At 40.4% G+C, this 14,625-nt stretch overlaps 1 protein-coding gene across 3 annotated transcripts in view; it reads right to left on the reverse strand.

Moving 5' to 3' along the window:
• trappc11 (trafficking protein particle complex subunit 11) overlaps positions 1 to 9,310 on the reverse strand; it is a 151,044-nt gene extending 141,734 nt beyond the window's left edge. For all 3 annotated transcript variants that reach the window (XM_057849497.1, XM_057849496.1, XM_057849495.1), the window contains exons 1-3: positions 9,072 to 9,310; positions 8,719 to 8,923; positions 8,450 to 8,619 (exon numbers count right to left, since the gene is read on the reverse strand). In XM_057849497.1, coding sequence (XP_057705480.1) covers positions 8,450 to 8,619; positions 8,719 to 8,922 — 374 coding nt within the window. In that variant the 5' untranslated portion in view covers position 8,923; positions 9,072 to 9,310. The remainder of the gene's footprint in view (positions 1 to 8,449; positions 8,620 to 8,718; positions 8,924 to 9,071) is intronic.
• Between the last annotated feature and the right edge of the window lie 5,315 nt (positions 9,311 to 14,625).

Consider the following 14,625-nt stretch of genomic DNA (forward strand, 5'->3'; position numbering starts at 1 on the left):
AAAGGACTTCAGGTAGAAGGACAGAGGAGCGGACAAGGATTCAGTTGGACTGTGGTCTCCGTTGGTGCACCAACTTAAGAAAAAAAAAAAAAAGAGGTAAGCAGAAACCTGTTTGCATAATGCTCGAATTCTGCCTAATTTGTTGGGAGACTTATGGTACAATTGTTCTGTTGTCCTTTAATAGGTAGGGATTTTTGTGCATTGAATTAAGTATTGTTGATTTATGCCAGGGTAACAAGGGACCTGGAAGAATAAAGTAAAGAGCATCTCGTCGTAACTGACGCGAGGCCGGACGCGGCTGAGCACTGTAACGTTTCGGTATACGTTGGGGATTTTTGGGACCCCCAAAAACCGGTTTTGATAAGAACATTTAGAAAAAGTAAAAAAAAAAAAAAGTAAAAATAAAAAATAAAAATTACATAAGTGTGTATTTAATGACGAATGCAGAAATGAGTGCACCAGTAACACAGTGGAGTGTGAATTGGTTAGGGGATTGTCGAAGTAATGAATGTGATAAGTATCCTAGTGGCTATCAAAAATCATTGGAGGATTTGTGGATCGAAATTGAAAATTCTGTTGTTGTCAGGAATTGAGGCAGAAGCAAATAGTGAAACAGAAGGAGTAGTGCAAAATGTAGTAGGTGGAAAATACATTTAAAAGAGTGAAGTGTAGGATGCAGTATGTTTTGTATTTTCAGACCGGAAATTTAATGTTGGAATAATTTTACAAATACGTGAACTCGTATTTGTTTTTTATACATTGTTACATTTTGATGTTTGCATGTGGCCTACTCCTCATGCTAAAAAATAGGTTGTTGTGTGTATGTGAGAGTTTTCCTCACCCTGCTCTGGAAAGTGGCCAGAACAGGAGAAGGGAGGGAGTCAGATGTGCAGAGTAGAGCGCAGAGTTTGAGTTAGTGCTAACTAAAGAAGCAGATTAATATGCTAAAATTCATAGATATAAAAGAATTAGAACAAGAGTAGAAGTCAAGAAATGGTAAACTAAAAAACTGTTTAAGGATTGGATTAAAGAAAACTGATACATATGTGTGTTAGGACCAAGGGATTCCACATTTTGTTGGACATTGGTTGCATCAAATACAGCTTTTGTATGGCCACCAAGAGCTGATATTTGTAAAAAGATACAAAGTAACTTTGGTCCTGACTACAGATGTGAAAGAGAAACAAGAAACAGTACAGCTATTATATTTAAACTAGAATGGAATAGATACTATGGCAGAGGCCCAACTTAGTTAAAAAGCAAAGGAGGTATATTATAAATAGGTAGGTATTAAAAAATGAGAAGTAAACATGAGTCGAGTACAAATATAGGTGTGAGGGGATTCTAAAGCAAAAATTCCGTGAAGGTATTCAACTCAAGACACTAAATTGATTACGCTTGGTTAAAATACAAACTGATGTAAAATTAAAGAATGAAAATAGAGGAAATTGTAGCTGCCAGCAGCTATAGTGCAGTAGAATAGAATTGTTTTAAGTATCAGAATGTAAGACAACAGGAAGAATCCTTGAGAGGGGCAGTGAGAAAGGGGGGCCGGCGGAGTCCCAGCCCCCAACCAGACGACACAAAGACAGACTTGGCCGACTATGTGGCGAGAGGAACTGAACTCCATCATTGACAAAAGACATTCCCAGGTCACCTCCATCGTAATGAGTCTGACTCAAGAGTTTGATGACAACCATGACCGACGTCAAGGAAGCCGACGGAAACACATCTTCACCCCTTTCCCTAACTGACAGCGACTGAGAGCAGATGGCAAAGGCCTATCAGCCCCACCCCATGACCAAGTCCAGACAAGATCGCAGACTACAATTAGAATTAAGAGCCTGACTAGATATACCATAACTCCTGGAAATTACCTCATGATCCCAAGTCAACAAGGTGGGTTAACCCTTGAGAGTCGAAGGACGCGCCGGCGCGTCCTCAGCGCACGTCGTCTTTGAAGCGCCCTCACGTTTTAATTACGTCACCCACATGCTGTTGGTTGGTCTCGTTTTAAAGTGCGGAAGTTGCGGTTTACTCTCGTTATTATTTGAAGTCAATCGACCAACTAAAACGTGAGATATTGTCATTTAAGTTTTATAGTTTTATTGTCCTCTCAAAAAAACATTAAAACGCTGCATGGATCATTTGTTTACGTCTATATTTCCATCATTTCTTGTCCTTTTTCAAAACGGAAGCTCCATGAAAAAAACACAAATCAAACGAACCCTTTCGAAGTCACAGTGGAAGCACAAAATGCGTTTTTTAAATAAATATAACTGCCGTGCAAGGTTCCACCGAACGAGAGGGAGGAGTGTTCTGAAGCAGCGAGGTGGCGAGCGACGGCCGTTTGGATCGAGCAGCGACTTTGTGTGACTTTGAGAATGGACGGAAAACTAAATTTAGCGCAAGCAATTGTGCTATTTGATCAACTTGAGGAAGAGGATGGTCCAAATTCGTCATCATCGTCTTCTTCGGAAGAGTCCTCGAGTGAAGATAGTGACGGATTTGAACACGTGGGTGACGCCATCGATGAGCAGAGGTAAGCAAACTCACTTTTTTTTTTTTTTATGCTGAAAAAGTTTCTTTTGAAAGTTTCTTTTGATATTGCAAGACAAAGTTAATTTTGATGTAATATAAGTGTGTGTTTGTGTATATAATAATAAAATGTGCATATCAGATCAAAGTCGTACGTGCACTGTGTGTATCCAAGGCAGGAATTTATAATTGTGGTGATCTTCTTTCTGTATGACGATTAGGGATGTAGCACATATTCAGCTAAGGTATTCTTTCTATTGTCATACATATAGATTTCCATTATTATTTATTGCTGTATATATTTTTATTTTGTACTTTATTATTTTCATAAATACTGACTTTTTTTCATGTACATTTATAGTGACAATGAAAGTAAAGTGAAATGAAAATGGAAGGGTGGAAAGAGGACCGACACCCCATGGAAGTGTGGGCTGTGTGATGTCGCCCTGTGTTGAATTCCAGGACGAAACTGCTTTTCGGAGTGGCATGCCTGAAAAAATTTTAACTTGTGTATTGAAAATATTTTTGAAAATACTTTTTTTCCCAATGTTATATATATATTTTTTTTTTCCCACAATCAGTCTTCTCAATTTGTGTGTATAGATGTGTGTTCAAGAAGCTTGATTGTGTGTACATAGTTTTCATCAGGTGATGGGCCGCAATACCTAAACTCATAAAGAGATGGCCTCTAAACACTTTTTGTGTTAGATGGTATATATTTTTTCACTGTTCGGTCTGCTGTATATAACCTGTTTTGAACAGAGCATATATAAAGGCAAAAAACGCCTATGGCTATACCTGTTGTTTATGTTGAATTGTCAAATATAAGACTATTTATTCTAAATTTTTTTGGTTGAATGTTCATCCTAACATGTTGAATAAATATTAAAAAGTTTCAAAACGGTTCGTTACGCATGTTTGGTTGTCAATTGGACATCAAAATTAAAAATTTTGACAAAACGATTTTGGAATTTTTGGTCTTTTTGGGCCCAAAATGATGATTTATAATTGGTCAGTGAAGGAAACAACAGTTTGGACATGAAGTTCAAGGTGTCACAAAAAAAGGGACCAAACCAGGCCATCGTAAACAATTCTTTCTTTGAAATAAAAAGGCAACTTCAAAGGCATGCAAAATCAGACAAAATAGGCCCAGACCTTAAAGGGTTAATTGACTAATAATTGTTATTGAAAGATTTTGAATTTTTTTGCAGACACGACTGCTGGAAGTGGCCTCGGAGGAGAAGTGTGTTTCCTTGGCGCTAAAACAATTAATTGATGGCGTGCGGCGTTGTAGTGAGACTTATATGCGCTTCTTTCATTTCTTTTCACCAATCGGATAACTTTGTGTCCCGTTTTGGTTTAGATAATGTTGAGCTTGACATTTTTTTGCCTTTTTTTGCCACTCTAGTGTTCGCTGTCGTCCAAGACATGTTCTCATCCTCCACACTGACTGCAGAAGCCCCCTAACTTCCAACCTCCAATGGATCCCAGTTCTCACCTCGACTAATACATGAGTATTTAGATAGATGGCGCTTTGATATGCTTGTGATTTATCGCATTGCTTTATTAGATACGCTAACAGCCGAAGTTGGAAACAAATTTTACTGAGCACCGGGTCCGATTAGAGGACGGTGATAGTTATTTTAATCATCGCTTAACTCACAATTTAAAATTTTGTTTAACAGACACCACAAATCCTACGATAAAGTAAGATACATGCAGGAACGGCTCCTGAAGTTGCAGTTTACACCAGTTAGATGAGTAGTCTTGGATATCAAACAGGAAGGGAAGAAAAACAGAATGGCTGAGATCGTGAACCAAATGTGGATGGCATAGGCACCGACGAGGAGTCGGGGGGGGGGGGGGGGGGGGGGGGGTCATAGTAGGGGCTTCCCCAAAGGAGGCGGAGGAAAAGTCATCAGACACCAGGCCAAAGTTCCTTCAAAGTGGTCACATGGACACTGCTACCGAAAATGTACTGCTCCCCCACAGATGCAGCAGCAAACACCAGCAAGACCCAGAGAGGCCTCACTCTGAAGAGACCGCTACGGACTCCATGAGCAAAGGAGGACGTGGCCCGGCACCCTGTACTACTATGACGAGAACTGGTCGGACTACCGATAAGCGTTTCCACGAGGGCCTGGAGAGGAAGGCAAGACAAGGCCCCTATGCCCATGAAGGTGAACAATATGGTCATTCCAATGCTAGTGCTGCCAATTTCCTCGCCATTGAAGACTCAAATTGCTGGACAGAGACAGAAACATCAGCTTGTCCGGACAAAGGGTGGAACTCAAGTGAACTTGTTGGGCAGAGATATACTCGCCTAAATGAGAACAACCATTCTTTGCAGCCAGAATCGACTGTTCTAAGATGGGACTGGGACATGGTGCTACAAGAATGACCCCAAGCAACAGCTGACATAAAGTGGTTCTGACTCCAACCATAAAACGAGGACGAAGGCGGCGTCCACTCGGCCTTCCTGAGGTGGTAGCTCTGAGATGACTCTCTTGCCTCAAACGGCCCTCCGTTCGATCCCTTCCATCTCACACTTTAAACATAGGAACACCGAGTTGGCTTTTCAGTAAGCATTTAAATAAATTTAGAGTGATAGTTGAACGCTTACTTGCACCGACATCTATAAAGGCAAGCTAGGGATAGTGGTAGCAACCACCTGGACACAAGAATAGAGTGAGTGTTACAGGAGATGTTAAAAATCTTGTCCACACACCTCACTAGCATATAGTACAAAGACATGAAGCCCGAGAACTGGAACCCACAGTGTGACAATGCCATTTGGCAACAGATTGCACATGATTTAAATACCCAATTTGATTTCTTCTCAGAGCACTTAATGTTTTTTGTATACAGGTTACTGTGGTGGATGTGGAGGTGTTGGAACATACGATGTAGATACGTTTTCAGGGCAGTGACCTTTCGGACCACCAGGACGCCAAACAGCTATTGAACTTGCTGCTGGACTCACTGTGGTCCGAAGGACCTGCCAACATTGGACTGCACCAAGATGACTCCTGTTACAGTTAAGGTAGATCTGAATGCTTTTATTAATGTGCCCCGCACCCCTGTAAACAGGAGGTGACCAAGGGTGTTACAAAAAGCTCAAGGGGCTGTGGAAGTGTAAGTGTCTTGGAAGAATTGGGCTCTGCCACTAACACTTCGATTTTGATAGAAAATTGACTAAAAACTGTTTGAAAGCGACCCACGGCGTGTTATACTTTCTTGGTGACTTGGGGTTCAAGGTGTCCAGGAAGAAACTCCAGTGTTGTAGACGATAGGTGACATTTTTAAGACATGATTTTGATGAGGAGCTCACCATGAATTCCTCACACTGTTTCTCCCTTCTGACATATCCCAGACTGACCAATGTTAAAGACTTATTCTCTTTTCTGGATCTCTGTGGTGAATCCCGGAGTTTCATTCGCGACTTTTTGTAAGGACTAGAATTTTGCAAAACCTAATAATGGCCAACGCAAGTGTGACTACTATGACTATTGACTGGACTGACAATACTGAAGGGCTGTTTACAGACTTAAAAAAGGAAACTTCAGATCAGCAGATGCAGCGGCGAGGGAGCCAGTAGGCTGTCAATTGAACGTGGAAGGTAATTATGACGTAAAACACTTGCAATTAATCTTTCTCCTCCCTGCTGTGACAGTTGATGTGTGCGCGACCTATAAGAGGCCGCTCCAGTAGAGAAGGAAGTATATTGCAGGAAGAAGGTAAATAGTATGTTGACAGAGAGGGAAGATGGTCTAGCCCAAAAGGGGGGCAAAGAAGGTAACCAGAAAGTTCATGCAAGTGGTGATGGAGGTGGAATGTCCCAATGCACGAGAGCTTTGTGTCTATGCGGATGTTGCAGTGTTGGACCCACGACAAGGAGAGTGTTGCGGCATACTTAAATGGGCAGTTGCCTAAAGGAAGTGATGGCAATGGACTTCATGTACATCGTGGTGCCAGTCCAAAGACAAGGGTACTCTGAGAAAACACACCTCCTTGAAACGAGTTAAATTCCCTTGTTTTCAGTGTAGATCTACTAGAAACAAGTGCAATTATAGGCCAGTACTTCAAGTAAATTTTACTCAGATTTCTTGAAATAAGAAAATAGCTAGCTGGTAATTAAACTTAATGAATTTATTTTAAGCAATAAATTAGTTTATGTAGTCTTATAGCTAGCTGTTGAGTTTGGTGAGTTTTGAAGCATTCTGAGGGGGTCAAAGTAGGGCTCAAAGCGTCGGCGGGACAAAGAATGACTGCTAGGGGGCGCTACATAGTGTATTTGGAATTTGTATTTGCACTATATCAAAGATTGCACCTGTCTTGACCTGCCTGCCGATTTTGGTGCTTTTTGAAGCATTCTAAGGGGGTCAAATTGAGCTCACAGGGGCTGCGGAACAAAGAATAACTATAGTAATAATAATAAAACAGAGGAACCACAATATGTTACCTAAAAAGAACATTGTCACCTGCATGTCCATACTGTACAGTTATGGATGTGTTCTGAGTAAAATAAAATCAAATCAACTTTTATTTGTTTAGACCAAATCACAACAACAGTTATCTCAAGGAGAAAACAAAACAACGTGTTTTAAGATGCAGTAGCCCTACGCTTGATTCCGACCTACTTGAGCGTTGTAGCTTTTTTTTTGCCACCCCCCCAGGTAAGACTAATGCCCACCCACACCTAGCATCCTGGTAACACCACTGGGTACATAACAGTGTTGAGATGAACTTTTGGTATTGACCAAATACTTATTTTCCACCATTATTTGCAAATAAAATCTTTAAAAATCAAACAATGTGATTTTCTGGGTTTTTTTTTTTCTCCACATTCTGTCTCTCATGGTTGAGGTTTACCCATGTTGAAAATTACAGGCCTCTCTAATATTTTCAAGTGGGAGAACTTGCACAATTAGTGGTTAACTAAATACTCATTTGCCCCACTGTACAATAAACTACTACTATAATGAGTAAAACAACAACAACAAAAAAACAACTGGCGAAAAAACGGCGAAAAGACTCCGGCATTGGAAAGTTGAAATCACGTAAGTCGGGTACGTTGTAACCCAGGAACTACCTGTATAATTAAAATGTTTTTTTTTTTTTTTAAATCACTTTTCACATACAAAAAAAAAAAATAATGAAAGGGTGCCACTTATCGGGCTGGCCGGCTCTACCAATGAGATGTCCCTTATTTTTTTCAGGCAGTTGGCAACCTGAGTTTCTAGCTCGACTAGATCAACTCAAACCCCACCTAGTCCATGCCTGCCCACTGAGTTTGATGAGCCAATGACGGATAAAATTATTTCATGCAGTACAAGGAGAACAAGAGTGCGAGAATGAAATAAATAAAAAGTTAAATAAATGTTTTAAAAAAAAAATGAAATTAGTAAAAATGGAAAGAAAGGAATAATGTTGAATAAGTAAAAATGGAAGTAAACGTTGAAATAATTAAATACAATTTAATAAAAATTGAAATAAATATAAATCGAAATAAATCAACATTGAAATGAATAAATAAAATTTAAATAGTGACATAAATATATAAAAATAGAAATAAATCAATCATGAAATTAATAAAAATTAGTGACATATTTAATCATTTATTTCATGAATCATTTATTTCATTGCGTATTTATTTATTCAATTTTTGCACTACTGGTCCTCCATACGTTTAAGATATCATACATGAAGAATAAATCTTCAATTCATTGTATAATGCACACTATAGTACAGTTATTATGTAAAACAATGCATCATAGGCCACGTTACATATATATATTTTTTTTTTACCATAGACATGCAATTCGATTTGACGTCGAGCAAAATTGTTCAAGGCAGGCAATGCTAAATAATTCATGTTCACAGAAGTAGATGAAATAAAGAAAAACTTTACCTAACAATCTCGACCTTTGTAGCACATTCAGATTGTTTCTCTCTCCACTGTGGGTCATCCCAATCCAATTCGTAGAAGACTACAACCAGGGCCGGTGTTTCATTCAGGTGCTTGTTCATCCAGGATGTTTTCAAGATCCCTTTAGGAATATACCACTCATACGACGTTCGCTACGGGGAAGAAGAAAATAATAGTAATCATGCAGTGCACTATCGAGTGCCTTGGTCTGTACGATGTCAGTCGAAAATGAACTGGTTTCCTTGGCAAACCTTAGTTCGACACTTGGGATACTCATGATCTCCAGGAAGAATTTTGAAAGAGATTGGTACTCGGTCAGCACGCCGATTGGCACTGAACACATCCCAAATAGCGCGGTGCACAGCGTTGTACACTACATCCAAACCAGTCAGAGCTACAAAAGCCATCGGTCGACAGCATAGCTCCGTGGGAAGCTCCCACTGCAAACTTGCCATCCTAAAATTCCAAACAACACTTTAAAAAATACAACCGACAATAACGGATTACTTAAGGTTAAATTTTCAAATGTTGAAAATAACACAATTACTTCATAATAGCACAGAAAATGCACTTTTACGAATGACATGTCAATGATAACAAATACCTTGGCAGAGAGAGGACGTAGCCTCAACGGTTGCTCACGACACAAAACCGATGACAATCAGGAAGAAAAATAGGCTCGCTTATGAAACTGGAATGAAAACATTTAAAGTACAAACGTATTTTAACATGATCGATTAGCAGAAGAGTACACTGACGGTAGGTGGGGACTTGCTGCTGGCAAACAAGGGTTTTGCTGCACTATCGCCCCCGTCTGATACGGAATGTTGTTCGTACGGTGTTCGAGACAGGCCAAAATACAACAAACGCAAACGTCTCAACGAACTCAAGAATGACCGGGGGGAAAAAACAGCCACCAAATTTGCATAAGCGTCATTTCTTCACTTTGTTTGTTTGCAAAAAAGACACCATATGCCGAATCAACCTTTTTTAACAGTAGCCTCTCCTAAAACTTGACGGCAAACAGTATTGGTCGCAGGCAGGGGCGCTGCCACTGATTTTGGGCCCCACCACCAGTGCCGGGACACACAGACACATTTAGAGTATCAACTACGTAATTTCCTGCATTCTGGTGAAACACACTAATTTGTGCATTTTCTGCATTAATTAATATATAATTAGTAATTAATGAAATATATTTATGTAGACATACAGCATATAGAGTAATAATGAAGAGACTGATGTCATCTATAAGAAATGTACTGAAGGCCATCTTTTACTAACCCTCTTCCCATATGTTTTAGTTGTTGTAATTGACCCCACCATTATTACGTGAATTATTTTTATTATGTTCAGGTTTACATGTACATCTTTTCACTTGCTGAATGTTCCGGTCCATTTTTCCCACCTAAACGCACATTTGATTGGCTGATGATTTAACCCTCACACACACCCACATTAGATATTAGAGATATGAGAAGTTTTTTTTTCAGCCAGCAGCAGCCACTGTTAGAAATGTAAAAAGACATCATTGTTTTGGAAGTGAGGAACATACAATTAATTTTGCTACTGTATGTCCAACAATCATCAGTGTTAGCACAACATTAATCTGTGTGAACTTGCTAACCTGCAAAACTCAAGTAGGAAGCTGCTTCGAGAGAAGTGTCCTTCTCTGTGTGATTTCTACTGTTAACATTAAATAAACTGTGAGAAATGTAGTAACCTCTGCTGGCAACTGTATGGAACGAGAAAAACGTAAGCAAGAAGCTGCTTAGAGAGAGAGGGGTGCTGCATAACCTCGTACGTAGCTCACACAACACAACATCCACACAACAATCATAATTAATTATGTACATTTAAAAAAAAAAAAAAAAAAGTATTTGGGGGGGGGGGCGAGCTACCCACACTAGCTTTGTGATTGACTGGTTGATCGTGATCAACGTCATGAGCACCCCTGATTTAGTATATCAATTAATTAGGTTCATATTCGTGAGAAATGTAGCCCTGACCCCCGTTCACCCAATCTGTTTGGTACTATTAATGTCCCATCCTGAGCAAAAAGTGTACATGCAGGTTATGCTGTAATATCATCCCTAACAATGTTGAGACCAAACCTACACCCTTGACTACAGTATACATTACAGTATTCAGCTGTTTTAGTATGAAGACATTGCTAAGGATTTGCCTGCTGTACTGATTAAAGGTAAGCTAAAAGTGGAGCAAACACTAGCTAGCAAAATATTACAGTATTTTATTATGGAGTAGGCTTAGCCCCAGGGGTGAAAGTGGGCCAGAACGGTCAGGAACGCAGTTCCGGTATAAGATTCAGGGCCAGAACGCAGTTCCGGTATAAGATTCAGGGCCGGAATGCTGTTCCGGTACACGGTGCTTTGATTCCGAAAATATGACGGCAACTGTCAAAACGCTATGTAAAAAAAAAAAAAAAAAATGCTAAGCTGCCACACATGCATTTCAGCTGCAGGAAGAAAACTACCAACATCAGATTTACATACACAAGTTTTAACAACAAGCATAATAAAGTGCTTGTATAGCGTAATCAGTTTCCACCAATATTTATTATTGATTTTATTCCACGGACGGCATGGAGGTTTCCCCAGCTGCTGCTGTTATCTGAGTCTGACGATGATTAGTCATGTCAATGTGCAAATGCACACAGCAAAGCAAAACGCCTGGACTCATTTATCTGTTCAATTGGCTGACACACAAACTCACATGTGATCAGCAGAGATGGTAAGCTCTGATTGGTTCAAATGTGCATGTTTTCTGGAACAGCAAAAAAAAAAAAAAAAAAAAAGCTTGTTAAATTGATGCGATAAAAAAAAGGGCAATGCAACATAAAATGGATCAAATCTTTCAGAGCAACGAAAGAGTTGAGGAGGCTTATTTATAATATTTAGTTTTATTTGCTCTGATGGGGAGGTTCATAACATCTTAGCTGTCAATGTGCACTTTGGACTTATATTTGTTCATTTATGTTAGGCTACTTATTCATTTCCTTATGATTTAAAAAAGTCAATGTTTGAGCAATCTTCAAGATATATTCCATTTCACTCTGCATAATATAAGTCATTTGTACTTATTTTTCTGAATGTATGTTACTTATATCTTTATTATTTAAAAAAATAATAAAGGTAAATGTTTACATTAACTTCAATTTTAATATATATCCTATGTTCTTAAGTAGTTAAAATTGAGATTTGGCATTTAGTATGTGAGGAAATGAGGGAAAATAAAAATTAGGAGATGGAGGTTGGAGTTATTGCTGTTATTTTTTTTTTTACTTTTATTCTGCAATTCATTGAAAAAATACAATTTTGAATGAAAAATAAATAAAATTTCCGGCTCCGTGGCGACCTTCAATTGGGGAGTTCCGGCAAGAAATTCTAGCCACTTTCACCCCTGCTTAGCCCCATCTGGAAACTCGCGATCTCCACTATAGGCTACCGCTCTGAAACGAGTTCCCTTGTTAACAAACTAAATTCAATTGACACCAACTTTCATCATCTGTAGGATACCAAAAAATGCCGTCATTATTTGGAATTCATGTTTTTGAATAGGTGCACGTCGCTCATTGAGGCCTGGAAAATCCCATATTTCTTACAGCATGAGCTGGGACCTCGCTTCGGAGCTAAGATAACAAGTTAATTTTCAGCACTACACTGACACAAGACACCAACTTTCTTTTGTGAAGTACTTTGTCACATCCTGTTAGCCTTTTCTACCTATCTCTTGTTTTGCTTTCTTTTCTTTCCTCTTTTGAAAACCCGATTTTTGTTTTGAAAACACTTCTAAACTATCGCGCTCTGCGCGCTTCGAGTCATTGACTGGTGTAAGTGCGCACCGCTGCTCACGTTCTGATCGAAGGAAGGGCGGACCAAACCATTTAATGGGGGTTCGGGTGGGGGGTGGTGGCTGGCAATACATATGCTCTCTGGGTGTTTACTTTTTGCCAAAAACAAAACAAAAAAACAAAACCCTTCGTTTTATTCCTATTAAAATTATAATGATAAATATTTAAATTTGTAAACGATTAGCTAATGTCCTAATTTTCTTTGTGGGCCCCCATCAGGGCATGGGCCCTTAGAATCAGTCTCACTTTTCACCACTATACGTTGCCCCTGGTCGCAGGCATAATGAGTTCATCTCCAATCGTGAAATGTTTCTTGGCTTTAGTAAGGTTCGCCACGAGGTATGATGCTCTCAGTGCATTCACTTTTGTTGCCTCGTTTGCTAGCTTTTAGCCACATATTATACAGACTGGACTTGGTTGTCGGCTCCTCTTCTGGCTCAGCAGGTGGCCTTTTCTCTGTGAAAAAGCTGTCCAAAGACATCACGGCCAACAACAGCTAACGTTACTGTTTACATTGACTGACGCTGGGCTGCTACAGGTGAAAAAACATCCCAGTAATGGCAGCCAAACACTAGATGGCGACGTACACAAATCTCTGCAAGGATTAGTCAATAGAGTAGACAGGCATATTTATGTGTCAAGAGACACTGGCCCGATTGCGGTAATTAACTAATGATTTATTATTTCTCTGCGGCCTGGTAGCAACTGCACCACGGACCGGTTGTGGTCCACGGCCCGGTGGTTGGAATCGCTGCTTTCGTTAATTGTACAATCATAATGCTGGATGCTTGAATATTCATGTTTACAGAAGTAGATGAAAAAAAGAAAAACTTTTGTCATTGGATTTTCACTATGTTGCTGCTGTGTTTGTAATTTCAGGCTTCTCAGTGATGTGTGGCCGAGAGGTGTCAGGCGAAATGCAGTCCTGTTTGGACTGAATGCAAATAGAAAAAAACACGAGCCCCAATCGCAAACGCTTTGCAAAAGAAAAATGCAAGCTTGCACAACACGACTCCCACTTGCCAAAGCACGACTGCAAGTTTGCAAAAGCACAAACCTCAATTGATGGGGGGGCCAACTTCATGGAGGTGGTCACAAAGCACATATGCTATTTTTTTCTTTTGCAAAGCGTTTGCAATTGGGGTTTGTGCTTTTTTCTATTTGCAATGTGTTTGGACTTTGCATTTCCCCTGACGCCTCTCGGCCACCGTATGTCTTTAATGGTATATTTTTTCCCTCCTCCCATCTACTGTATTTTTTTTCCAAACGGCATTTATTGTGGTGATTTGCTAACATTCATATTATAAAAAAGTGAGCCTTTCCGGTGGTGCGAGTACCTCTAGCGGTCATATATATATATAGCGGAAAACACTCAAGTGACTTGAAGTTCAGCTTTGAGACTCCCAATTTGGCCAGATTTCAAAATTGTCTGATATGCATGTGTGATACATCATTGGAAAGCTTAAAATCTCAATTTTCTAGGGGAAGAAAAAATTTGGACAGGAGAGCTTTTTTTTTTTTTTTTTTTTTTTTTAAATGTTTTTTACCCCCGGGCGTTATTTTATTTTGACTAAATTCTTGTGGTTTTGTCCATAGTATGGCTTTTCCTTTGAAGTGTGATAACTAAGTCATTTATGAATATTTTTCCCTTTCAAACACTCAAAATGTTCAGTGGCATCAGACCTATCTACACATATGTAGTTTTTTAATGTCCCCTATGGACAATAATAGCAGTATTATCCTAATAGCAAAACTAACTATGCGGTATATATACAGTCGGGCAAATAAGTATTTAATCAACCACTAATTGTGCAAGTTCTCCCACTTGAAAAAATTAGAGAGGCCTGTAATCGTGTGAATCCCTCCCAAGTGTAAGTCCGTTGGCGACCGACCCTACGCCTCCCCATCTCCAATCCCGGCACCGGTACCCCCCGCCCGAGCGCGCCCAATAACATTCAGCCGCACGCGAGCCCCGCCGGGCACACAGCAGCCACGCAGATGAGTGGAGACACCACGTGGGCGCCGACACAGGGCCACAGCCCCCACCCAGCCGGCCCGGGGAGGGAGAGCGGGCCCGGGGGGGTGGGGGGGTCAGCACAGCCCATCCCTCCTTCCGCAGCCCAGCAAAGGAGCCCTCGTCCCCAACCGCCCCCCCGGAATCCAGGGTGGTCCCTGGGGCCACCCACGCGCCCATCTACCAGCCCTCGGGGATGGCAAGGGGGACGCACCACCAACCCCACGCTCGTCCCCAACTCCGTCCGCCCACCCGGGCCACGAGCCGCCGCCG

The sequence above is a fragment of the Corythoichthys intestinalis genome, chromosome 11, assembly GCF_030265065.1.
Source record: "Corythoichthys intestinalis isolate RoL2023-P3 chromosome 11, ASM3026506v1, whole genome shotgun sequence".
Taxonomy (NCBI): domain Eukaryota; kingdom Metazoa; phylum Chordata; class Actinopteri; order Syngnathiformes; family Syngnathidae; genus Corythoichthys; species Corythoichthys intestinalis.